Source organism: Lissotriton vulgaris, chromosome 4_1, assembly GCF_964263255.1.
Source record: "Lissotriton vulgaris chromosome 4_1, aLisVul1.2, whole genome shotgun sequence".
Classification (NCBI taxonomy): domain Eukaryota; kingdom Metazoa; phylum Chordata; class Amphibia; order Caudata; family Salamandridae; genus Lissotriton; species Lissotriton vulgaris.
Genome location: NC_141691.1, coordinates 147,323,852 through 147,349,396, shown reverse-complemented (window position 1 = coordinate 147,349,396; position 25,545 = coordinate 147,323,852). Strand labels below are relative to the sequence as shown.

The 25,545-nt window shown below is 49.8% G+C and overlaps 1 protein-coding gene across 1 annotated transcript in view; it reads left to right on the top strand.

Moving 5' to 3' along the window:
• ATRX (ATRX chromatin remodeler) overlaps positions 1-25,545 on the top strand; it is a 1,771,102-nt gene that overhangs the window by 955,552 nt on the left and 790,005 nt on the right. The window contains exon 19 of the mRNA XM_086918408.1: positions 17,879-18,056. Within this exon, the coding sequence (XP_086774534.1) occupies positions 17,879-18,056 (178 nt within the window). The remainder of the gene's footprint in view (positions 1-17,878; positions 18,057-25,545) is intronic.

Below are 25,545 nucleotides of genomic sequence, written 5' to 3'. Positions count from 1 at the left end.
TGAGCAGCGGTTGGGATTTGAGCTTGCTGTTGTTTTACCACACGTATCCTAAGAATATCTTGTTGAAAGATCACATAAGTACTGTTAGTACATATAACTAAAGCTTAGAATACTCTGAGTTCTACTGAACCAGCTGTTGCAGCTCCTCAAGGCCTAGCACACCTTGGCTGCAACTCTTAGCAAGGGATCAGTAGGTAACACATAGTGTAGGTAGGTGCATCACTTACACCACACTAGAATCAGCATGTCAGACAAAGGAGGAAACTCTGAGTATCCCCTTGTGTCAGTGGACCCTCCACAGGTCACTTCTAAATATGCTGCTCTTAGCTTCCATGAGATGAGACAAGTGTGTACCCTCAGGAAGCTAAAACAGGGGTCTAACCCCACAATCTCCTTTCTGATTGGTCTCTTAGAGACTTATGATGCCAGGAAAGCTGAGAAACTTCTTAGCTCTTCTAATCCAGATGGGAGTTTGCCCTCCTTACAGGGACCCTTTGATAGCACTGACCATCCCCTCCAGGAGGCAGATGATGCTGAGGATGAGGATCAGTTGTCAGGGGATGAGGCAGACAAGGGACAGGTAGAAGTCAGAAGACTAACCAGGTCCAACTTAAGCAGACATGAGATTGGTACTGGGGGACCCCTGGGGCCACTCTCAGGTCAGCTTAACATTGGGAATGGACGAGTTAGGTCTCTATCAAGAGGCTCTAACAGATCCCTTCGAACCAATGGCTCTCTCAACTCTTCTCACAGAGGGATGGCTTCCCCTAAGAGGAGAGTGTATGAAGCTGAGGAAAGGGCAGTCAAACTGAGGATTGAAAGGGAAGAACTTGCCCTGGCCAAAGAGAGACTTGCCCTTGCTAGAGAGCAAGAACTATGTGGGCTACAGCCCACTGGTGGCAGCAATAAACCTAGCAATAGGGAAAGGAGTTTTGATACAAAGCACCTGAATAAGATAGTGCCCCCCTTTAAAGAAGGGGATGACATCCACAAATGGATTACTGCTTTGGAGAGGGCCTGCACTGTGCAAGGTGTTCCCCAAAGTCAGTGGGCAGCTATCTTGTGGCTCTCCTTTGATAGTAAAGGTAGAGATAAGCTCCTCGCTACTAGAGTTGAGGATGCTAACAATTACCAAATCTTGAAGAATACACTGGTTGATGGGTTTGGTTTAACCACTGAACAATACAGGATGCTGTTCAGAGACACCCAGAAAACTCAGTCTCAAGATTGGACTGACTTTGTTGATTGTGCCACTAAGGCTTTCGAAGGCTGGCTACTGGGTAGTAAGGTTACTGATTTTAAAGGATTGTACAATCTAATTATGAGGGAGCAAATCTTAAATAATTGTCAGAACCAGTTATTACACCAGCACCTGGTAGACTCTGATCTGACCTCTCCACAGGAATTGGGTAAGAGGGCAGACAAATGGGTCAGAACCAGGGTTAGGCCTAAAAACCAGGGTGGTGACCAGAAAAAGGAATCAACCAAGCCTCAAGAGAAGGGTGGGGATAAATCCACAGAGAAGACTTCCCAAGGGCCCCAAAACTCCAACAAGGGTGGTGGGTCCCAGAACACTCCTTCAGAACAGAAGAAACCTTATTGCCATACCTGTAAACAGGTGGGTCATTACAAAAGTGATGCCAGTTGCCCTAAAAATGGTAATAAGGGAAATGTACCCCCAGGTAATACTCCTAAACCTCCTGTTACCACTAGTGGTAATCCCCCAGGTGGTGGGAGTGCCCCCAAGAATGTGGTGGGCATTACTTTGGGCAATCAGGAGGACTATGGCCTAGCCAGGTTCCCTGACCACACTCTTGTCTGTGAGACTGGCATGGGGTTTGCCAACTTCACTACTGGACCCCACCTTTTGGGAAAGTATAGACAAGAGGTCTTAGTGAATGGTCAGAAAGTTGAGGCATTCAGAGACACAGGGGCCAGCATCACCATGGTGATTGACCATCTGGTCCCCTCTGCTCAACTGACCCCTGGTTTTACTTATCAGGTGACAGACATTCATGGAGTGAAGAGAAGGCATCCCATGGCAGTAGTCAAGCTCAGCTGGGGTAATGTCACAGGGCCCATGAGGGTGGCAGTGACAGATAACCTACCTTTAGATTGCTTACTGGGGAATGACCTGGAACTCTCAGCATGGGCTGAGGTGGAACAAGAAACTCACTCCAGAATGATAGGCCTATCCAGACAGGTTAGTGGGGCAGTAATAGCTACAGCCCCAGTCCAAGCACCATTCCTCCCTGAAAAGGTTGGAAGGGCAGTGGTAGCCACTGCCCAGGCTCAGACAGACTTTCCAGAACAGGATAGGAGGGCTGTGACAGTCACAGCCCAAACACAGACTGAGTGCCCTCCTGAAAAGGTTGGCAAGGTTGAAATGGTCTCAGCCTCTACTCAAACAGATAGTGAGGTTGTGAAGCCTGAAACAATGGATCACTCCACTCAAACAGTGAGCATTGAGGAGGAAGAAGAGTCTTCCCCTTCCCAGACACTAGGTGAGAGCCAGCCTCCTCAGGGAACTGACTCTACCCCTGTTGAAGGAACTGCCCCAGAGGTAGTCAGGTCTAGCCTGGCAGAACCCCTGATGGCAGTGGACCCTTCCCAGGTGGGACCCAGTCTGGAGCAGGTAACCTGCACCTCTCTACCCTGCCTCAGTCAGCCCAGGGCTGAAGAGGTCAGGGAGGCCAGTGGTGGACCCCAAAGGGCCCCCTGTCCAAAGGAACCCCTTAATCAGCAGATTAGGATCACTGAAGCTGGTAAACCTAGCCAAGTGAAAATAAAACAGACTCCTGAGGGATCCCCCTTAAAAGTAGTTAGGGACCTCCCACAGCTGGACACTGTTGGGCACAGCCAAACATGGGGCCTAAAAACCCCAGACCTGACCTGTCCCTCCAGTAAGCCAAACAGAGGGACTCAGCCTCCAGCTTTAGGTAGCCAGAGGCTGACCCTGAGAGCTCAGTTTATCTCAGCTAAAGAAAGAAAGGCACACATGATGGATGGTAATTGGAGGAAGTTGAGCCCAAAGGTAGAGGAGCCTCACTTCAGTACTCCATCCCAGCATCAGCCTTTTACTTTCCCAAGACACACCAGAGACAGAGATTCCCTATGGTGGAGACCCTCAGATACCCTTAGGGTGAGGGGTTGCCTAGTGGACCATGACACAGGGGGAAACCAAGCCAGAGCTGGTCCTTCCTTATATGGCCACTTAGGTAATAGAGGCTTACCTGGACAAGGATAGCCTTATCTCCTTTCGTTTGGGGGGGGGGGGGGGGGGGGGTTGTGTAGGAAGGTACATCCTGACTATGGTTGCCCCCAACTTTTTGCCCTGTGTTTTAGCTGGTTTTTGACATAGTCGACCTGGGATCCTGCCAATCAGGACCCCAGGCCTACTGCTCTCTCTTTAAAATGGATTCCATGTACCCTAGGTGCATTTCCAATTGGTACTGGGCCACCCTATCAGACCCTGTAACTCAGAGCATGGGTGTACCCAGGGCTGCCAGGGGCTGCAGCATGTATTATGCCACCCCTGGCTGGCCTCCTAAATTTGACACAACTGGCTGCATGACAGCTGGGGCAAAGTCGTGTAATCACCCTTTGCTGTAGGTGTAGTATACCTATACCTAACCCTAAAATGGACACACAGATTCCTATCAGTCACTCCTATGGCAGGCCTTGACAATCCTGAAGGCAGAGTGCTTGGAATCGTGTGAGATGGTGCTCTGGCATGAGCTGAGCCTGTCTGCAGCTTGCGGAACCAAGTCCTAATAGCTGTTCCATGATATCGCATACCATATACTCTTAAGTGCATTATAATCCTCGCGGTTAAATGCTATCTTTGGTATTGCTTTATCAAAACATGTCGAGTAAGGTGTCATACGAATTGGAATACTAACCCCTCGCCAATTCTGGCGACGGGGTTAGCATTCCACCCTTCTAGAGGGACACGACATGTATGTAACTGTGAACCCCGGTTAAAGTTAACTGAAGCCTCAGCTCCACAAAATGGATGCTGCCACCACAGACACGAGTCTGACCTCCTGCTGCTGGGAGTCCTTCCAGCGAGGGAGGCCTGGACAAAGGGTTTCCTGTCTGGGGCGGTGCTAGCACCGTCCCAGACATGGTTTTGTGTATCCTGGGTAGGCAGGGATTTTCAGGAAGGTGACTGCTGAGTGTCACCCCGGTGCTCACTACGCATAGGCCGGTCAGAACCAGTTCCAGGGGCACACCAGCCCCTGGCCTGGGGAAAGTCCGGCATGGCAGAGGGGTGTAACCACCCCCCTCCTAGTCCCACCCATAGGCAGGACCTAGTCACCGGGTCAGCCCCCTTTTTTAGTATAAAGATGGGAGCGGGCCCCCTGTTCAAATTAGATCATCTTTGGAATCAAGACACGACTTTCTTCGAAAGGACTTCAAGATTTCTTCTTCAAGATTCTCCCTTGTGGCTAAGGAGTAGTCACCCTGCATCAAGCGGGCACCATCCTAAGAACACTGCGGTCTGCTGCAAGTCCTTCTTCACGAATCCGACGACCCAGCTCGACGAGACCCGGCTTCCCTGGCACCTCTGACCTCTACTCACCTCTACAGCAAAGCTGAGAACCGTGAGTGCGACGAGACCTCGAGGGACCGACTATCGCCAAGACTGCACGACATCTTTACAACAAGCCCACCGTGTCCTCCACGGGTGAGTGCTTTGGGGTCCGAGAAGCCCCAACCCTGCGCAGCTCCAGCACCCAAGGTCAGCCTCCCTGCATCTCCACGATCTGCGTGGGGCCCTTCTGCTGTTTGCTGTGCACCGCGTTGTTTGGCTACTAGCCGGCTGGCTTGTGGCCTTCTGAACGACGCCCGACGACATCACTGCTGCTGGTCTGGTTGCTCCAGACTGGCCCTTGCTTCCTTCTTCAAGAGAGGCACCCCGGACCCTCCTGGTCCACTCCAGACGCCATTTTAGGTCCACCGCGTGGGCTTGAATTTGCCAAGGCTTTGTTGCCCAATCCTGGGTCCAGCGACGCCGACAGCTTCTATCTTCGTGGGACAGCTCGATCCTCCATCCTGGTCGCCGACAACGCCTCCTGGTCCGTGAGATCTCCGAGCACAGCGTCACCCACTCACCTTGTCGAGGTGGCTACCATCCGGTACCCTCCTGGTGCCCACTGACTACTGGCTAGTAGTCTCGAACTTGGTCCCCTCTGCTTTCAGGTGTCATCTTCCATCGATCCAGGCTTGGATCCACCGAACTTTCTTCACTGGTCGCCTGCCAGCAACTTCTTTCTTCCAGGCTCCTGGTCCGTCAACGAGGATTCCCGACGTCTTTTGAGTCCTATGCAGCTGCAGCCCCTGGGCTAGGTAACTTCGGCATTTCGGTGCCCCAGCATAGCCTCACTATCCAAGGGTCAGAATCTACTTTCGTTTTCCTCCTACCAGGTCGGGTTCGCCCAAGAACACTAACTTTGCAATTCCTAGCTACCATAGACTTTGTCCCGCATCTCGCGTGAGAGTGCACACACTGCACCCGAGTCCCCTGGGTCTCCTAGAAGTAATCTAACGATGCTATAGTCAAGATCTAGCGATTCCAAAGCCTATTAGTACTGTACTTACCTGCTAGTAATTTCGCATTCCACTTTTCAAGTATATGGTTTTCCGTGCCCCTCGGGCATTTGTATATACTGTGCTAACTTAAGTATTTTTGTAAGAGTTTTGGTTTGTGCTTAATACCCTGTCCTCATAAAGAGTACAGGGCTGTTGTGATACTTAATAAATAACTGTTTATTTTCATAACACTTGTGTGGTGTCCTTTCACTTGGTGTTCAAGGGGTATATGTGTGGTAAACAGCTGGCTTAACACGCCCTCTCGAGTCTTTAGCCTTAGACTGCTCGTATCCACGCTACTAGGATAGCTGGTCTATAAGGTTGACTTACAACCAATCATCAATAAGGGTTGCTGGACTGATACATAGTGTTCACTAGAATAGTGAGCACTGCATATCAGGCCACCTTCTCACAGCCACCATGCCTGGATGCGTGACAGTCGCTTCCCTGATAATATTCGGGAGAGCCTCCAGGACATGCCATGTAACGGAATAGACAGTTTTGGGTCGCACGCTGCCTCTGCAATCTCCATGTTTCCGTCAGGGCTGTCGTAATTCTCCCTTACCACTGACTGACTTTTCTTCCTGGTTGCGGGTCTTCCTTTACAGCCCAGTTTTTATCAGAGGCAGGTTGGTGTCTCTGTATTGTATAGCTGTATGGCTGGATTCTTTTTGTTTTCAGTCCTCTGACTGTCTGTTTTGCCAAGAGGATCCCCTCTTGCCAGGGGTTGACCCTTGCCCTGTGTGGGGTATTGGCTGGTGGCAGGTGTCTGCATTTGCCTTCGTACGCTCCTGTTGAGTTTTCATTGTGAGTATCCCTCTGGGACTCGTATACCCCTGTTCGAGGCATGTGGGCTGCTGAATTCATATCTGTGCATAGATCGCCGCCTAAAGTTGGGTCCGGATGATTGCACATTGTTGTCCTGGAAGAGTCTTCGAAGTATCACGAGATAGGTGGCTCCTCCTCTGGACTACAGTGCGCATAGGCATCCTCTCCATCTTCAGATTGTTTTTTCCGCCATTGGGTTCGGATGTTACTATCTTAGCTCAAGTTAGGAAAACTTTCTACAAAGCCAAAAGGCTTTCGATAGCGTCGGTATAGTTTCGTTCGGTATCGGTGCCTTTCTTCTGAAGGACATCGCGGACTCAACAGGTTTTTCTTTCCACACTCGACCCGATCTTCGATCTCAAATGGAAAGAAGTCCATTCAAAAGGTGTCCCCTTTGCAATGCAAAATACCCGCACATCGATGTCCACCCGGTGTGCAACAAGTGCCCGTCCCCAGACCACAACGAAGCCAACTGTATGGCCTGTGCCCGGTTCAGGTCGAAGAAAACTCTCAAGATTCGATGCGCGGCTCGATTGGAGTCAAAGAAGTCCGCGCCTGTTCCCGTGAACATCTTTGGAACCGAGGACGAAGAGGTCGTTGATCTGGAGGATCAGAAACACTGCTCCGATCCGGTTTCGGGCCATGACTCCGAGTATGACGCCGAAGACGAGGAGGTGCAGGACGAAGAGGAAAACGTCGATGGGGTAGGAGACGACGTGGAGGCCCTTGGGGCCGTAGAAGATACTCTAAAATGGACCCAAAAGCAACATACTTATTGCTACTCGACACATCTAATCTACATGGTCACCTGCCCCTGCAGACGTCAATATATAGGTATGACCTGCAGAAAAATCAAGTTACGAATTGGAGAACACAGGAGCAATGTCAGAATGAAGAAAAACACCACGAAGCTCTGCACACACTTCGTGGAAGCAGGACATACCTGTGATGAGTCGAGCTGGACAGTACTAGAAATGCTACAAGACAAGAACAACAACGCAGAGCAAGTTCTTTTTGTAAAAGAACAAAGGTGGGTGGACCGTCTTGGCACCCATATATCAGGGATGAATGATAATATTCCCTGGAGTCAGTTTTATTGAAAACATCTCTATTAAAAACATCTAAAACATGCACCTGAATATCAGACTTGCAAACCATTCTGATGATGGCAGGAACAACTCATCCAGTTTGGTAACTGTGATATAAAATTGGCATCATCCCACGGATGTCTGTCACTCTTTTCCCCAATGTCTAAGTGGAGTACGACTACCATAATGTAAATATATATTGATACTCTTAAATCCACCGACGAACTCTGTTTGTCAGGAACTTAAGCTAACCATAGTAGCAGGACTGTGTCCATGCCCGCTTTTGAGTTGCTTAATATTGCACCCCTTTCAAGTAAACACCAGGTCCTTGAGCCAGGGGCAGAGTCAGCACAGGGACTGAAAGCTGGTCCTCGTGGGTAAGAATTATGTTTAAGTTGGTTAATATTGCACCCCTTTCAAGTAAACACCAGGTCTTTGAGCCTTTATGTTTAAAAAATATAAATAAAGCATTTCGTTTTTTGAACTGGTGGAGGGAACCATCTTGGAGGGACTAACTTGTTTGTATTTTAGTCCTTTTTTTGTGTCTAGACTCCTGCCTAAAGACTGGTAGGCAGAGCCCCGCCTGTAACCAGGGGCAGAGTCAGCACAGGGACTGAAAGCTGGTCCTCGTGGGTAAGAATTATGTTTGAAGACGACTTTACTCGGGTAAGAAGTCTTACCTATTATATTCTAACCGAGTTGGTAAATTTTTCTAGCAAAGACCACTCCTAGCGACTCTTCACTCCTGTAGAAGCCTCTAAGAACGCCTATTAAGGTATTTTTTCTGAAATTTTGCCGCGTGTGTAAATATGCACTTTATTGGAATTGGCACCCACAGAGCAGCGTAGTAATTGACAACAGTTTTTGAGCACGAACCTGTGACTGTGACACTGACACCGTTTTTTAAACAAAAATCGCAACTTTCTTTAAAAGACCTTGCTCTCATTGTGATTTACAATACACTGCTGGGCGCCTGAATACATGGGCGTAACCAGCGTAGCGCGTATTTGCAGCAAAGAGAAATTCCCCGCGTGCTACATACTTTAAAGACTATGCTCTAATCGCAGAATGTTTGCCGCTTTTTTATCCGTGCGTGCAACCATCTCTGAGAGACCTTAATAACCAGAGTGAACCACATCCCGCTGTAAAGCGTGTAATCACAGCCAGGAGATATTCCCCGCTTTGGGACATCTTGCTTTCGATGTAATTAGGAATAGCCTGATGTATTTGACGTTTTGCCACATGCGTGCAAGTACGATATTAACAGGCATCCCCCAGTATCAAGCGCGTAAATGCATAATAACATCCCGCTTTTGTAGAACAGATGCTCGACATTAATAACACCAACGCAGTGATTTGTAGTGTAACTACAGAAGTGTGTCACTACAGGGACCCTGCACTCCTACCTCACCAATAAGCACGAATTGCACAAGTAGCCTCCTCTCTGTGTTTAGAGACTTGAAACCTGTTTTCCCCTGCCCTCCTTCCTTCTCACTATTAATGTATCTACAACTAGGTGCATACCTTTTACTAGTAATTCTAGTTTGTGTGCTTTAAGAAAAGTATTATGCCTACTCACCGCATTTAACATACCATAATATAGTGTATTGGTTTGTGTTCCCACATTATAGGTGACTGTATAAGAAATTCCATAATAGCTATAGGAACCTACACAAGTTGTGTAAGTACCTTCTGTGTATGTATTTTTGTCTTTTTGTCCTGACGAAAGCTCTACAGACCCGGCTGGGCTCATAGAGCTGAAACATGTTGACGCATCCATGTATATATAGGTATATGGTAATCTAGTTGCCCGATTACATATATATCAAATTTTTTAACAACAGTGCCAACCTTTTCATTACAAATTCTTTTTTGGTGACAAACTGTTTTTATATTTTTCCCTTTCCTATTATTTCTGGACACTTCTACCTGGACCAGAGGTAGCCTCGGGTGAGGCAGGCATACCGCACGTTATTTGACTACCCTATGAATATGCCATGACGCCTGACAGGGCGGATAAAAGATAAACCGCATCGACTAAATCAGGCTGTCTATGAGGGTTTTCAAAGACTAAGCGAAGGTTTAGTAGACACCAGTGTTCATTCCCTTTTGATTAATTCAGTATCTAACTAGGGGAACTGAATGGACCTTGAATCCTCTTCCCTCCTTTTTGAAAGAAGCCGTAGAAGATAGCTCGGGCGAAGAGCTAGGCCAAACCGGCTATACGGGGGCCGAAGATGATGCACTCAATAAGGCTCGGGTCGAGGGATCGCCACTAGGCCTCGCCCAAGATCTACAATCTCGTTCTACAGCCCCGCATAAAGGCCCGGCTTCGAACATTACTAAAGAGCCTTCGGTTTGGAAACCGCCCTCGGTCGATTAAAAAAAAAATCGAAACCGACAGCATCTTTGCCGAAACCGAAAGTGCAAGTGACTCTGGTCGGCTCCAAGGTCTCAAACCCCTCGGAGCCGAAGAAAAAGAAAATTGCCGTCGATGCCGGAAAGCTCAAGAAGGTCATCGAGCCGATGATTGGGGCACCGAAGACCAAGGTCAAAGCCGTCGAACCACCAAGGTCGACGCCGAAGGGAGTCGATTCGCACAAAAGGCTCGAACCGAAAGACTGGATCGATCCTCGGTTGAGGCCTACGGACAAGTCGAAGACTGGCTCCAAGGACCCTGTTGAGTCGACGCGCCCCAGTCCGTTCATAGCCAAAGAAGTGTCGGAGTCGCTCCAACGCATCAAGGAAAAGGCTACATCGGTCGGACCGAAGAAGGCCCCGACGCTGAAGCCGGTCGGACAAGTTCAGACTGCGTCGACACCTATCAAATTCGGGTTACCACCCTCGGTGCGTCCGAAGATGTTCGAGCCGAAACAATATCGGCGCCACTAAACATGTGTCGACGGAAATGGGGGCTGCAGAAGAGCCTGAAGACCAGGAGCCGAGACAATTCATCGACTCAGACACTGGTAGACTGTCCATATACAAAAGGAAATTAATGCCAGAAACTCCCATGGAATCATATAAGATTCCCATGAAGAAGAAGAAGAGGGTTTCTACAACTTTTCCAGCTCTTGTCAAACCCCTCCATCACTATGGACAAGAACCTCAAAATGTTTCCCCAATATACTCAGATGTGGAGGCAGGGGATGATTAACATGAGGATGACCTCTATCATGTGGACACTGATCCTGATGATCAAGATCAACAATGGATGGACCCTGCTGACTCAAGGGATCCGCAGACTGGCCCGGACACTCACATGTACAGTGTGAAAACGTCTCCTACTGAGGACACAACTGCCTTTAACTCCCTTATTGAAAGGGCAGCCAGTAATCATGACGTCGAGCTACATGCTGACTCTGAGGATGTAGACTTTCTGGTAGAAACTTTTTCCACTTCAGAAAGGGCAGTAAAAACCCTACCCATGCTCAAAGGGGTCCTCAAGCATGCTGGTGACATTTTTAAAGACACCACTAGAGCCAGGGTGTTAAACCCAAGGATTGAGAAGAAATATAGGCCGGCCCCTGTGGACCCTCCTTATATAAGGGGACAGTTGCCATTGCACTCATTGGTCGTTTCTAACGCACGTAAGAGAGCAAACTCCCAGACTACAGGTGATGCTCCTCCTCCGGACAAAGAGTCAAAAGTTATGGAAACTTCAGGAAAAAGAGTAGCTGCGCAGGCAGCTAACATCTGGCGCATTGCCAACACTCAGGCACTCTTGGCCAGATATGACAGGTCACATTATGATACCCTTAAGACACTGTTGCAACACCTACCTGATCAGTACAAGGAGGGGGCAGAACTACTCCTCCAGGAGGGGAAACTAATAACCAATGCTTCCATCAAATGCGCTCTAGACGCAGCTGACACTGCAGCCAGGGCCATCAACACTAGCGTTATGTTAAGGAGACACGCCTGGTTGAGAATTTCAAGATTCAAACCTTAAATACAAACTTCTATCCTCAATCAGCCAGTTAACCCAGACTTCTTATTCGGACCTGAGGTTGACACCACCCTTGAAAAACACAGAGACTGCAAAGTCTATGGGGGCTCTGCAGTCACAGCAGTTTCGGGGTGGCTCCTTTCGTCGCTCCAATACTAGGGGCCCCTCAAGAGGCCAGTCAACACAACAGACACAATACAATAAGGGAGGTACACAATCCACCTACAATAAGAACAACCGGGGTGGATATTGTGGAAACAACATCAAGGGCAGAGGAAACAACAGTTCCAGATCCTCTGCCAATACCAAACAGTGACGCCCTGTCACTGCCCCCCGACCATATAACACCTGTCGGGGGGAGACTACAGCAGTTCCTGCCAGTCGAAGTCCATCACCACAGACAGGTGGGTGAGAGACATTGTACAGTACGGGTATTGTCTGGAATTAACGTCCACTCCACCCAACATCCCACCAAGACACCGTCCTATGTCCGCAGAGCACTTACACTTATTGCAGTAGGAGGTCGTCAGCATGCTGCAAAAAGGGGCCATAGATCTCGTGCCTGTAGAAGACCAAGGGTCAGGGGTGTACTCTCTGTATTTTTTGATACCCAAAAAGGACGGGTCTCTCAGACCTATACTGGACCTCAGACCTCTAAACAGTTACATTCTGTCAGAGCATTTTCATATGCACACCTTGTAGGAAGGTGGATATCCGACTATGGTTACCCCCAACTTTTTGCCTGGAGTGTTGCTGGTTTTTCGACTTAGTTGACCTGGGACCCTGCTATTCAGGCCCACTGCTCTCTGTAAAATGGATTAGGTACATGTCTAATTGGATACTGAGTCACCTTATCAGTCCCTGTATCCAGGGCATAGGTGTACCCAGGGCCTACCAGGGCTGCAGCATGTATTATGCCACCCTTGGCTGGCCATCCAAATCTGACACAACTGGCTGCACGACAGCTGGGGCAAGGTGGTGTAATCACCCTTTGCTTTAGATATAGTATTCCTATATCTAACCCTAAAATGGACACATATATTCCTATCAGTCACTCCTATGGCAGGCCTTATCAATCCTGAAGGCAGAGTGCTTGGAATTATGTGAGATGGTGCTCTGGCATGAGCTGAGCCCGTCTGCAGCTTGCGGAACCAAGTCCTAATAGCTGTTCCATGATAATGCGTACCATATACTCTTAAGTGCATTATAATCCTCGCGGTTATTTGCCAACTTTGGTATCGCTTTATCAAAACATGTCGAGTAAGGTGTCATACGAATTGGAATACTAACCCCTCGCCAATTCTGGCGACGGGGATAGCATTCCACCCTTCTAGAGGGACACGACATGTATGTAACTGAGAACCCTGGTTAAAGCTTAACACAGCCTCAGCGCCACAAAATGGATGCTGCCACCAGACACAAGTCTGACCTCCTGCTGCTGGGAGTCCTTCCAGCGAGGCGAGCTTGGACAAAGGGTTTCCTGTCAGGGGCGGTGCTAGCACCATCCCAGACAGGGTTTTGTGTATCCCAGGTAGGCAGGGCTGAGAGGAAGGTGACTGCAAGTGGCACCCCGGTGCTCACTGTGCATATGCCAGCTTGAACCAGTTCCAGGGGCACACCAGCCCCTGAGCTGGGGAAAGTCTGGACAAGGGAGAGGGGTGTAACCACCCCCTTCCTGGTCCCACCCATGGGCAGGTCCTAGTCGTGTGCCAGCCCCTTTCTTTAGTATAAAGGTAGGAGCGGGCCCCCTTCCCAAATTGGATAATTCTGAATCTTGACTACTTTCCACGAAGCACTCTTGACTTTTTCTGAAGACTCTCCCTTGTGGCTAAGGAGTAGCCACCCTGCACCCGCAGGCACCATCTAAGCATCGCGGTTTGCTGTAAGTCCATGCTCCGGATCAAGACTGCCCAGCTCGACGAGACCCGGATTCCCTGGCATCTCTGACCTCTACCTGCATCATCAGCCCAGCTGAGATTCGTGGGTGTGACGAGACCTGAAGGGACCGGTCATCTTCAAAACTGCACGACGCTTAACCAGCACGACCACGAGGGATCCTCGAGTGAGTGCTTTGGGGTTTGCGAAGCCCTAACCCTGAGCAGCTCCAGCACCGAAGTCCAGCCCCCCCAGCATCCACGAGATCTGCGTGGGGCCTTTCTGCTCTTTGCTGCTCACCGCATTGTCCGGCCACTTGCCTGCTGGCTTGTAGCCCTCCTGACGACGAACCACGACGATTGCATCGCTGGTCTGGTTGCTCCAGACTGGCCCTTGCTCCCTTCCAAAAGAGGAGCACCCCGGACCCTCCTGGTCCACTCCAGACACCATCTTGACTCCACCGCGTGGGCTTGACTTTGCCAAGGTTTGTTGCCCCAATCCTGGGTCCAGCATCACCGACAGCAGCCACCTTCGTGGGACAGCTCGCACCTCCAGCCTGGTCGCCGACAACGCCTCCTGGTCCGAGGGACAGCAGAGTCCAGCGTCGCCCACTCACCTGGTCGAGGTGACTTCATCCGGTGCCATCCTGGTGCCCACCTAATCATTGGCTAGTGATTAAGAACTGAGTCCCCTCTGCTTTCAGGTCGTCTCCATCATCGATCCAGGCTTGGATCACTCCGAACATCATCACTGGTCGCCTGCCAGCAACTTCTTCTTTCAGGCTCCATAGACGTCAACGAGGATTCCCGACGTCTTTTGAACCCTATGCAGCCGCAGCCCCTGGGCTAGGTAACCTGAACATTTCGGTGCTCCAACGTAGGTTCACTATCTAAGTGTCCAGATCCTTTTTCGTTTTCAGTCTATCTAGTCGGATTCGTCCGATAACACTAACTTTACGAATACTAGTATCCATAGACTTTGTCCCGCATCCCGCGTGGCGTCCATCGCTTTAGAAGAGATATGTAAGGCAGCCACTTGGTCCACCACACATACATTTACGAAACACTACTAAGTAGATGTGCATTCCAAACAGCAGGCAGCTGTAGGACAGGCTGTTCTCAAAACTCTTTTTCAGACTGCTGCAGCTGGCACGAGCAGCCGCCGCTAACAGGAGGGACTGCTATGTAATCTATGCACAGATATGAATTCAGCAGCCCACATGCCTCGAACCGAATATGCTACTTACCAGTATGCATCTGTTCTTGGCATGCAGGGCTGCTGACATTCATATCTCCCACCCTCCTCCCCGGCGCCTGTAGCAGCTGTAGCATTCAGAAATACTATGTAGCATGGACATCACTCACTGTATTACACTCCATCTCTGCCACAATGGCGAAAAACAATCTGAAGATGGAGAGGATGCCCATGCACACTGTAGTCCAGGGGAGGAGCCATCTATCCCGTGATACTTCGAAGACTCTTCCAGGACAACAATGTGCAATCATCCGGACCCAACACTAGGCGGCGATCTATGCACAGATATGAATGTCAGTAGCCCTACATGCCAAGAACAGATGCATACTTGTAAGTAGCATATTCGTTACCCCGTCCCGTAGGGTCGCATCGCTCTATTGTCTGTAGTGCTTAGACTCCTGGTCTAGGTCTATGCTGTATAGTATCTACCTCGCATTGCCTGATATCCTGCTTTTTGTCAGATGGCCCGTATTTTGGCGCCAGCCCCTTCTGGGTTGTTCTCGCCAGTAAGGAGTTGCCGTGGGCCTCTCTGTTGTATGTTATGGCGTTTCGGCTTCTTCTTCAGCAGTTTTCTCCACATCCCCGCTGCCTCCGTGCAGGGATTTCTACGTTTGCTGGCATTCTTACAATGGCGGACTCTTGGAGCCGGTTCTCCTTTAACTCCGCTCTTCCTGGCGTCTAGGACCCGTGAGCTGGTCCTGAGTACTCCCTTGTTAGGCTCGTCTTTTCTTCTAATTGTCCTGCGAAGGGACTGTTCTCTCTTCCGGACCAGAGTCGGACGCTGCTTATAGCCTGGACTAGTTCCACTTTCTGTATAAATGCGGGTACTTTCGAGCGTTTCCTAGTCCCTCGGTTTGGCTGAGTTTCGGCATCCTCTTGGGTCTGTTTCTGCGCCATGATCTTCCTAATTGCTTAAGCCGCTTACATCACTAGATCTTCTCTGGTGTTTGTGGCCTGTTGCCTTCTTGCTATTGTGTGCATCTCAGCTGTTCCTGCTGTCCTGCTTCCTGGTGCTATGGTACTACAGGCACCCTCTGGACGCGTATGAGCGTCCTTCTGGTTGTGTATGGGCATCCTTTCAATGCTCTCACACGTCTGGCTGGCAAAGGTCTCTGCAGTACTCTTCCTCTATGGTACATGCGGGGGCGGTACGGGTTCTTTCCACCATACCACTTGCCAGTCTTTTGGGCCAATCGGTTCAGTTCTACTTCTTGCAAGGTGCTGTACTCCCTTTTCACACCAGTTTCTTTACTGGGTGTGTTTTTGTTCCATATCAGCCCTTGCTAGGCAGGGGTCAGTGTCCTGCTGCCGTCGTATCTTTACAGGAGTAGGTCCAACAGTGTTTTACGCTGTTCGAGTTGTTTTGCTGGGGCTGGCTCTGACTTGTTGCCAACTTGGATCCTGCGGATCCTTCATGCCCCTTTGCTCGTCGTCTTTCGAAGTTTGGCATTTTTCGCTCAGGCTCCAGCGTTCTGACTTGGTGTTTTCCTTCTCTCAGCCCCTCTACATATAGGGATTTTTGTGTTATTCTGGATGGGCTGTGGTGCACTAGCCTCCCCTTGATTCCCACTCTCTTCAGAGCATAGGGGTCTGGAGGTTGGCTGCGCTGTCATTTCTGTCCCCACTGTGTTTCACCCTTTGGTTGGCGACACTCTTTTGGTCATGTTATTGACGGCTAGGTTCTCTCCGGACCTTAGTGGGGTTCTATCAGTTGAACAAGTTACTTAACTTCAGTAACAATGTATCTGGCAGAGACATAGTGTAGCCGTAGATTCCAAACCTTGTTATTGGACGGTATGCTCATATGCCATGTGCCCTTTACAACCCTTACCCTGGGTTGTCCGATGAGTCTAAATTCCTCCCCAGTCCCCCCACCCCCTCGTCCTTCCTTCCCTTCTATCTTCCTCACCGCTTGAGGTCTCTTGCCTCCATTGTGCTCTAGCGGTTGCAGTCTCTGACAATGCTGCATTCGATAGGTCCGTTATTGGGATCTGATGTCTCCTTTTGGGTGACGCCTTATGGTAGTTTGTCCTTACTCCTGGGTTCTGCAAAGGTTGTCCTTCACTGTCATATATTATGGTTGCAGCCTTTCTGCTGGCTGCTGTGATTGTTCACCGAGGAGCTATGGCTCAATGGGTAAGTCTTGTGCCTCTGGTGGCACAGGTTCACACAGGCCAAGGGTTCGAATCCTGCCTATGCTTTGCATCTTCTTCTGCCTCCGGGGTAGGTTTTGGAATTAAACAATTGCGGGGGTCCTTCCCAGAGTGGTGCTCTGTTCTTTTCCCTCCTTCAGTTTACAATATACGGTGCCTGACACTGTCTTTCTATGGTGATGCTTTTCACCATATCTTGTTTATTTTTTTCTGCACACTGTTCCCATATTTTCAGTTTTTGGTGGTGGCTTCGCGTTCTGATGTGGAAAAGTCTTATGATGAAAACTGATCTTGGCGCACCTCGGCGGGCATATATGGCTCTGCTGACGCCACGTCCATGTACGGTGTCAGGGTGGCGCCTCCCCGGCGCGCAGAGATGCTGCTGCGCAAAATTTTCCAGATCCAGTTTGACGCCTTGGGGTGTCCTAAGTTAAGGAATCTGCGGCTAGACTATGTCTCTACCAGATACATAGTTACCGAAGGTAAGTAACTTGTTCATCACGAGAGCTACTAATAATGCCATCAGTGTGTTGTTGTGCTAATCAGTCACATGTATTAAAAGTGGTCCTTGCTATGTTCAGTCCATCCTGACTCGTGTCCAAATTTCAGTAGGATGGTATATGGCATTTGATACTCTAAATAATGAATTTTACTGCTGATATGCTTACAGCATAATTAATTATGCTTATAGCATAATTAATTGCAGATCGCTTTTCAAGTGCCTTTAGTGGTGCAGGGTATGGCCAAAGGTATACCAAGGGCATGGTATCTAGCTCTTTCTGCCACAGGATTCATGCTGTACATCACTGACGAAGCCTAGTAAGTCAGAAACCAGTTTGGGGTTACCTGTGTTCTCTTCTTTAGGGGTCCTTTCCTGGCAGTTAGTGATGGACTGCTCTTATGCGGAGCAGGGTCAGTACTGATTTTCATAAGGTATTGCCTCTGTCTAGAGTGGTGCAGTAGGTGATGAACGATGAGTTGGAATGCAACCAAGAGCGACTGCCCTTGGTTTACAATATTTGCAAGCATTTGATATTTTAGATTATATCTTCTATGTAGGCAGCCGTGTTTTAAATCACATTTGATAGAGTATTTTAGTTTCTTTGTAGAACTAATGTCAACATTTTATTTTGTAGGTCAATGAACTTGCTACAATTAAGCGTCCCCAAGAAAGAGGAGATATCCTGAAGACGTGGCACGAAGATGGCGGTATTATCATCATAGGATATGAGATGTACCGTAATCTAACACAAGGGAAGAATGTGAAGAGTAAAAAATTAAAAGAAATATATCATCGAACGCTGGTTGATCCAGGTAAGATGTTTGGTTTGCACCATATGCTCAATTAGCTTTAAAATTGCTTAGTGCGGGTGAATCTAACCCTGTGCCAATATTACTGTGACAGTATGGTGTCCTAGACCAGGTTCCCTATCTTGTGGCTGTCGGCATGCCTTGGAGTGCATGTACCCCACTGATAAGCGACTAGAGTAGCTTGTATACAAATGGGGCTCTTTGAGAGACTTTTTCGTGTGGTGGGATCAGTGGACATCCAGCATTGCTCTTCAGTGGCCCTCCCCCACTTTGAGCATAGTTCGAGTCCAGCAACGGCAGTGACGAGAATTCCAACCAGTGCTTGATCCCAGATTTAAGGGGGAAGATCTAGGTCATATATTACATAGTTAACATAAAAAAGAGAGCAGAAATCACAAGCACCACTCAGCTGAACTGGGGCTGAGAAGGAACAACTAGGCCCCAAGAAGTGCAGGAGCCTGAGTGAGAGTGCTGGGGAAGGCATGACTCCCAAATGGCGACACACTGGCCTCTACCTTTAGTGCCACTTACACAGTACCAATTCCATACTGAAATCGATGTGCCTTGCAGACTATAGAGCTCTTACGGCTTTGGAACCAGTATTCGGTAACCCAGAGGGAGCAGATAGCTTGGTGGAGGCATTTGGACTCAAGGGCAGCTATGGTAGCAAAAAAGAGTCTCTGAAGAATTTTTCAGTCATGAGAGAGATGTGGAAAAAAAGCTGACGAGGCACCTATGTTGAGCTTAGCAGAAATGGGCCTCTGACTGCAGGTGACAATTCTTTTGCACTGAACTTGGTATCTCCATATTGACCTGATTGACAAGACGAGCAAGCTGTGAACGTCATTGAAGGAAAGCTGAAAGTTCTGCTGGAGTTGGTGAGAGCAGGAAAGCAGAAACAGAGAAGCCAAATCCAGACCTTGCGGGAACAGGGAATAGAAACCAATTTGGCAGTGTAGGGGATGGCCACCGTAGGAAACTGGCTCTGTATATGGTATTGCCACTAGGTGGTTAAACTGTGTGCAGAGTCCAGGGGTTCCCCAAAAGTGTACAGGGCTCAATGTGAAACCCAAAGTGTTCTATTAATGGTAGTGTGGTCGAGCAACCTTAGGCCTAACACAGACATTTATTGTACAACATTGACCAATAATGGACATGACGGAGATCCAGACCAATTTTAGAAAATATATACTTTGCATTTTATTTTAAGACCAAGATCTTCGCAGAAAGGTAATAACAGTTCAATGTTATACTGTGGGGAAAACAATATCGCGGACTGAAAGGCCAATTTGGGGCACAGTTTTAGGGAAAGAACATTTCTACTGGGAACCTGGACAGCAGGGACTCAATAATCTACAGTCAGTTTCATCAAAACCCAGGCAAAAAGTGTGGGGGGGAGAATCCCATTTTCCACAGCTCCACAGCTTGGCTCTTACTAAACTCGAAAAAATGTTGGACCAGATTGACAAAGTGCAAAAGGGGTCTATGATTCTGGTGTTAGGGGCCCCTAGCAACATGACTGGGGGGTCACTTATACCAGAAATGTAAGCAGTACTCCGGAACTTTCTAGAGAGAAACAGTGAAATTTTATGTGGTAATGACTGCTTACTGGATTACTTCCAAAAATTGCAAAGGTGCAACTAAAGAAAGAGATATGGTGATGATGTCTGTAAACTCTAAGGACTGGAGAGGAAAGAACATGATGAACTGGCAGGACAAAGATGGAGATGTTGGCAGAATGCTGTGTCCTGACTTCAGTCCACTTTCCCTCTCAGTGAAGCAAGCTCTTTTGCCTAATATGTAAATCTTTGGCTGTGAACGGGTTGCTGGCTTCAGTCAGCTTCACTGTAAAACTACTTGTGTTAAATCATGGAAAGAGCTATCAGTTCATGCAAATCGAGGCACTCCAATGAGTTCAAGGATGGTTGGGACTCTGGGATTGGCCCGCCCCTAAAACCATCCTGCTCAAATTATTATTCTGGTAGGGCACACTGTGCCTGCAAGTCTGAGAAAACCCACACAGGCTTGGATCCTTCCCTGGCGGGAAATGCAGCTTAGAAGGGGTTGTGCACAATTGAGGAATTTAGTTGTTACTGGTTACTATTTTTCACATCTGAAAGAGACACGTTGGTGATAGATTCCTTACCTTAGAATATACCCAGGCGTCAGACTGGATCCTGAAAGTTTTCGCTAGCAGTACCTCTGCGCATCAGTAGGTGACGTTGTGTGGCTCTGTTTCCGTCGCTGGCGTCGTATGTGCCGAAATGACGTCACAGAGACTACTTAGGCGCCACCCATGCACGCTGACGTCAGTTCTTTCTTTTTCCGCGCCAGTAAGCGCAGATCCTGTAAGAAGCACGTACCTTAGTCACTTTTTGACTATCTTTTTAATTTCAAATTTATTTTGTTAGTTTCATAAGCATCAGTATACAAAACCTTGCAAGGGAGGCATAGTAGGCATATAAGCCAATCAGGCAGAGAAATATGCAGTATCCAGTAAGCATATGTTTGTATATTTGCATTTGGTGAAACAATGACGTAGTGCTGGGAGTGTGAACGCTCCCTCCAATGCAGCAATGACATCGTAAGAAAGAAAAAACCCAACTTTAACCCCCTCCCGCTCCCCCAACCTCCCTCCCCGCTCCCACCCCACCCAGTGTGCCGAACATGTGGGACAAGCAGAGTCATAGTCATGTAGTGGCCAATACAATCACAGACGAACTTGCGGAGTTACTTGTAGTCGCTGTAAGTCGTAAAATGCCAAGGTACTTGGGACACGTGATCTCATTGAATTCCTTGGACTAAAGGGAGAGCAGCGGAAGCCACACATTCTGATAAGCAGCCGTGGATTGCGTAAGCGTGGCGTGAATGCGCTCCATGCCCAGGGTAAACCATATTTTATGTAACCAACTTGTGTGAGTAGGTCTGGTGGTGGAGCACCACAGGGATAGGATGTGTTGTGTTGCGGCCTGCATGACAACTCCCATCTGGTGACCTCTCCGAGATTTCAGGGGGAAGGTGAGTGCGTTGGGTAAGCCCAGGAGGGCGTATGCCGGGAATCTGGGGATTTCCGTGTCAAATGTGGAGTCAATGTCGTCTAAGACAGCCTTCCAGTAGTCTTGGACTTCACGGAAGTCCCAGAAGAGGTGAGTCAGGGTGCCCATTTCCCCGCAGCCCCTCCAACATATCGCGCTTCGTGTGGGGTTACCCTTATTGAGCCGGACCGGTGTGAGGTGCCAGTATATGGCCAGCTTCGTCGACGCTTCCCTGGCGGCAGTGTTGCGAGTGGTGTGAGCGGCTCTGTAGTAGACAGAACGCCATTCTTTGGGTGACAAGTCCCTCCCTAGTTCTGCCTCCCACCTCTTTTGGCCTGCTGACTTGCCCGATGGAGAAGTGGGAGTAAGCATTTTGTAAAGGTCCGTTAAAAGGTGATAATCTGAATCTTTCGTCACCAGCCACTTCTCGAAGGCTGTCATGGGCCTGCCAACCAAGGGGGCGATGTCAGGATGGGTAAGCCAGTGTCGGAGCTGAAAGTATTGAAATAGATGAGGTGAAACAACGTCATAACTTTGGGTTATGTCTTTAAGGGGGAGGAAACCCTGCACGTCGAAGAGATGGCCAGTAGAGAAGCTACTGATGCCTCGCCATTGTGGGAAAGCCCTAGGGGCGTTGCCCGGTGGGAACTCTGGATTGTCCAGAGCAGGAGTTAGAGGAGAGGGGAAGGTGGTGAGTCCCCTTTTGACAGCGACCGCGTTCCAGACCTGCATGACAGCGCAAGTAATAAGAGACCTTAGAAGATAGCGTGGTCGGTGCTTTCTGAGAAGGAATGGGACCCTCCAGAGGGAGGTGCCAGCCAGTGCCCTATCCTCGAATTACCTGCGCTTCTCGGACTCTGGCCTGAACCACTCTACCAGATATCGGAGTTGCGCAGCCTGGAAATATTGCAAAAGATTGGGGACACCCAGACCTCCCTCGTCCGGACTCCGATAGGCTAGGTGTTTACGTAGGCGCACCAGTTTGCCCTCCCAAATGAAATGATGGATGGCGTCTTGGAGGGCCTGGATGGTGCCCACAGGGGGTAGCACCGGGAGAGTCTGGAAAAAATACAGAATTTTAGGCAGGGCCGACATCTTGACCGCTGCGACAAGACCCAGTAGGGAGAGTCGCTGTTTTGCCCAACGTGCTAGGTCGGACCGAATCCGGGAGGATAGGGCCGTATAGTTGAGTCAGCGTGGAGGCCGTGGAAGTAGTGAGCGTGACACCCAGTTAGGGGAGATGTGCTGCCGATGGGACTCCTCCGTAGGCAGGTGGAGGGGTGTGCGTTTGGGCGTTCTTGCCCAAGGGTAATATGAGGGATATCCCTTTGTTGATTTTGAAGCCGGAGACGGCTCCAAAGGATTCCAGCTCTGCTAGAAAGGCGGGGACGGAGCAGTCGGGGCGATCCAGGGCGGCGATGATGTCGTCGGCATAGAGATCTATCACATGGGGCTCCTGACCGAAAGTCATACCTCGGATGGTGGGGTTGTCACGGATCTTTTGCGCTAGAGGCTCTACGTAGAGGGCGAATAGAAGGGGCCAAATGGGGCACCCCTGCCTCGTGCCCCTCTGAATCTCAAAAGGGTCAGAGCGCAGACCGCCTATGCGGACACAAGCCTGGGGGCGGTGGTAGCAGCTCGCAGTCCAGGCCTGAAAACGATCTCCCACCCGAAAGCGCCGCAGGACTTGATGGAGGTAGAGCCAGTCCACCCGATCGAACGCTTTCTCCGTGTCAGTAGCCAACAACGCGGTATCAGAGTTCTGGAAGTGGGCTTTATCAATCAGGTGTAGTATACGTTTAGTGTTGTCGCTGCATTGGCGATTTGGGACGAAGCTGGACTGATCAGGCTACAGGATCCCGGGCAGGCTACAGGATCCAAGGCGCGCAGCTAAGATCCCTGTAAAGATCTTTAGGTCCAGGTTAAGTAAGGATACGGGACGGAACACGGAGCAGCAGGAAGGCTTTTTGCCTGGTTTAGGTAGCACAATAATCTCGGCCGCCAGCATGTCTGGGGGAATGGATCTCGGGCCCTCGAAGGAGTTGAAGAGCCGGGTAAGGACCAGAGCCAACAGCTGGCAGGAAGTTTTATAAAACCCGGATGAGAATCCGTCCGGCCCTGGGGATTTAAGAGAGCGCAGGCGAGAGATAGCAGCTAGGACTTCATCCAGGCAGATAGGGGCGTCCAAGGAATCTACATTGTCCTGAGACAGCTCCGTTACATTCGCCGATTCTAGACATTTACGAACGTCCTCCGGCGAGACAGAGTCGGCCTTGTATAATGTAGCATAAAACGTCCTGAATGCCTCCGCGATCTGGGTCTCGCCAGAAATGTCCTGACCGGAGTCATCCGTCAGGCTAGTGATCTGGGAGCTTTGAGCCTTCGCCCTCAGGGCGCTAGCAAGTAAGCAGCCCGTTTTGTTCCCCCGACATAATAAGAATGACGGAGGCGCAGAGCTGCGAATTCCGCACGGTCCGTGTCTAGGCTGGCCAGTTGGGCCCTGGCGGTCTTCAATTGTTTCCAAACTCGCGGAGCGCCGGTGCGGCTATGGACCCTCTCGAGTTCAGAGGTCATCCCTCTTCGCTTTGCGGTCCTTTGACTCCGCTGCAGCAATGGCAATGAGCTCGCCTCGGGCCACCGCCTTCAAGGCCCCCCACAGGGCAGTCACAGGAGTCCCGGGAGTGTTGTTAGTAGCCAGGTAGTCGGTGAGGCGTGCGTGTAGTTGTTTGGTAACTTCCGGTCGCTGTAGGAAGGTCTCGCGCAGCCGCCATGTACCAGGAGGGTGGGTGGACCTGGGAACCTGTAGTGTTAGTTCCACAGCGTCGTGGTCTGATAATGCTGCAGGGGTAATGGTTATGTCTTTAAGAATGGGAAGCAGTTCAGAGGAACCTAAGAAGTGGTCTAGCCTGGCATAAGTGTGGTGGACGTGAGAGTAGAAGGTGAAATGGGATGTGGTGGGGTGAGCGGATCTCCATAGGTCCACTAGGCCCTTGTCGTGTAGCCAATCCCTACCAGCAGCCGTTATGGCTCCCGTGTCCCCGTACCGACGGCTTGACCTGTCCATGTTTGAGTCCAAAACTAAGTTGAGGTCCCCCCGACAAGCAGAGGCGAGGTAGGGGAATGAAAGGATTCGGAAGCAGCCTGTTTCAGAAAGGTTTCCTGACCTGAATTCGGGGCATATAGTGAGGCAATCGTAAAGCACTGTCCCCCGACGAGGAAAGTGTGTGCTAGCAATCTGCCTTTAATCTCCCCCACTTCGTCTCCCACGCAGCCGCGGAAGCTCCTGGAGACCAAAATGGCAACACCTGCTTTCTTTGTCGGAAGCAAGGAGAAGAACTGCTGGGGCAAAGCGCGCAAGCGCATCCTATGCCAATCTTTGAGTAAGAGATGGGTTTCTTGCAGTAAGCATATGTCGACACCGGAATTCTCCAAGTATGAGATCACGGCCCTCCGCTTAATCGGATTGTTCAGGCCCTTAACATTAAGAGTTAGTACCTTCAAACTGGACTCCATCATAGGAGATCACGTAGACCCCGAGCTGTGAGAGTGCAGCTTCCCTGAGGGAGCCGATGATGAATCAAAGAGCGAATTAGCCCCATAGAGTTTCTGGACACACTGGGTCCCACCCACATCCCCATCCCCGGTCTTTGTCCTAACCGCCCCCCCGCAAACATCCCAAAAACAACCCTCCGCTCCACAGTCCAGCATCCCAACTCTCAACCCAACATCTTCTGTCCAAAGCCTCAATTTTCAAATCAGGATGGTCGTCCCCCCCCACGCAACTCCCCTCCCCCCCAAACCCCCAGATCAGAAAAACGTACAGTCCCAGTCCTGCCAGTCCATACAGAGCCGTGGTGAAGTTACTTATAGGGGTCATCTCCAATGGCGGCCAACCCGGCCCCCCGCCTGTCACCCCCCATCACGTGAGCAAAGTACGTGCTATGAACAATGTCCCCAATAAGTGCACAAATTATTCAGGAGGTGAAGTCTCTCGGGCCACCTCAGCCACCGCCGTTGCCCTTTCTTGCGTGATGACGGAGGCGGCAGGTTTCAAGCCGTGTGTTGGGGATCGTCTACGGCCCACCGTTCGCCATCCGCCTCTGGAGGGTCCTTGTGACGCTTTCACCACTGGTACATCGTCTTCCAGGTCTAGGTCCAGAAGAGCGCAGGTGTCTTTGAGCGAGCACATTTGGTGCAGGGTGCCATTCCATTTAAAAATCAGTCTGAAAGGGTGGCCCCAGGAGTATGGGATTTCTTGTTGCCGTAAAAAATCAGTTGCCACTTTGAATTCTTTCCGTTTTTGCAAAGTGATGGCAGAGAGATCCTGGTACAGGGCGACAGGGTGACCCTTAAAGTGAAGGGGCTGTGCACGCCGAGCCTCCCTGAGAATCCTCTCTTTGAGCAGGAAGTCAGGGAGAAAGGCCAAGATGTCCGGTGGCGGGGCAGAAGCTCTCCTA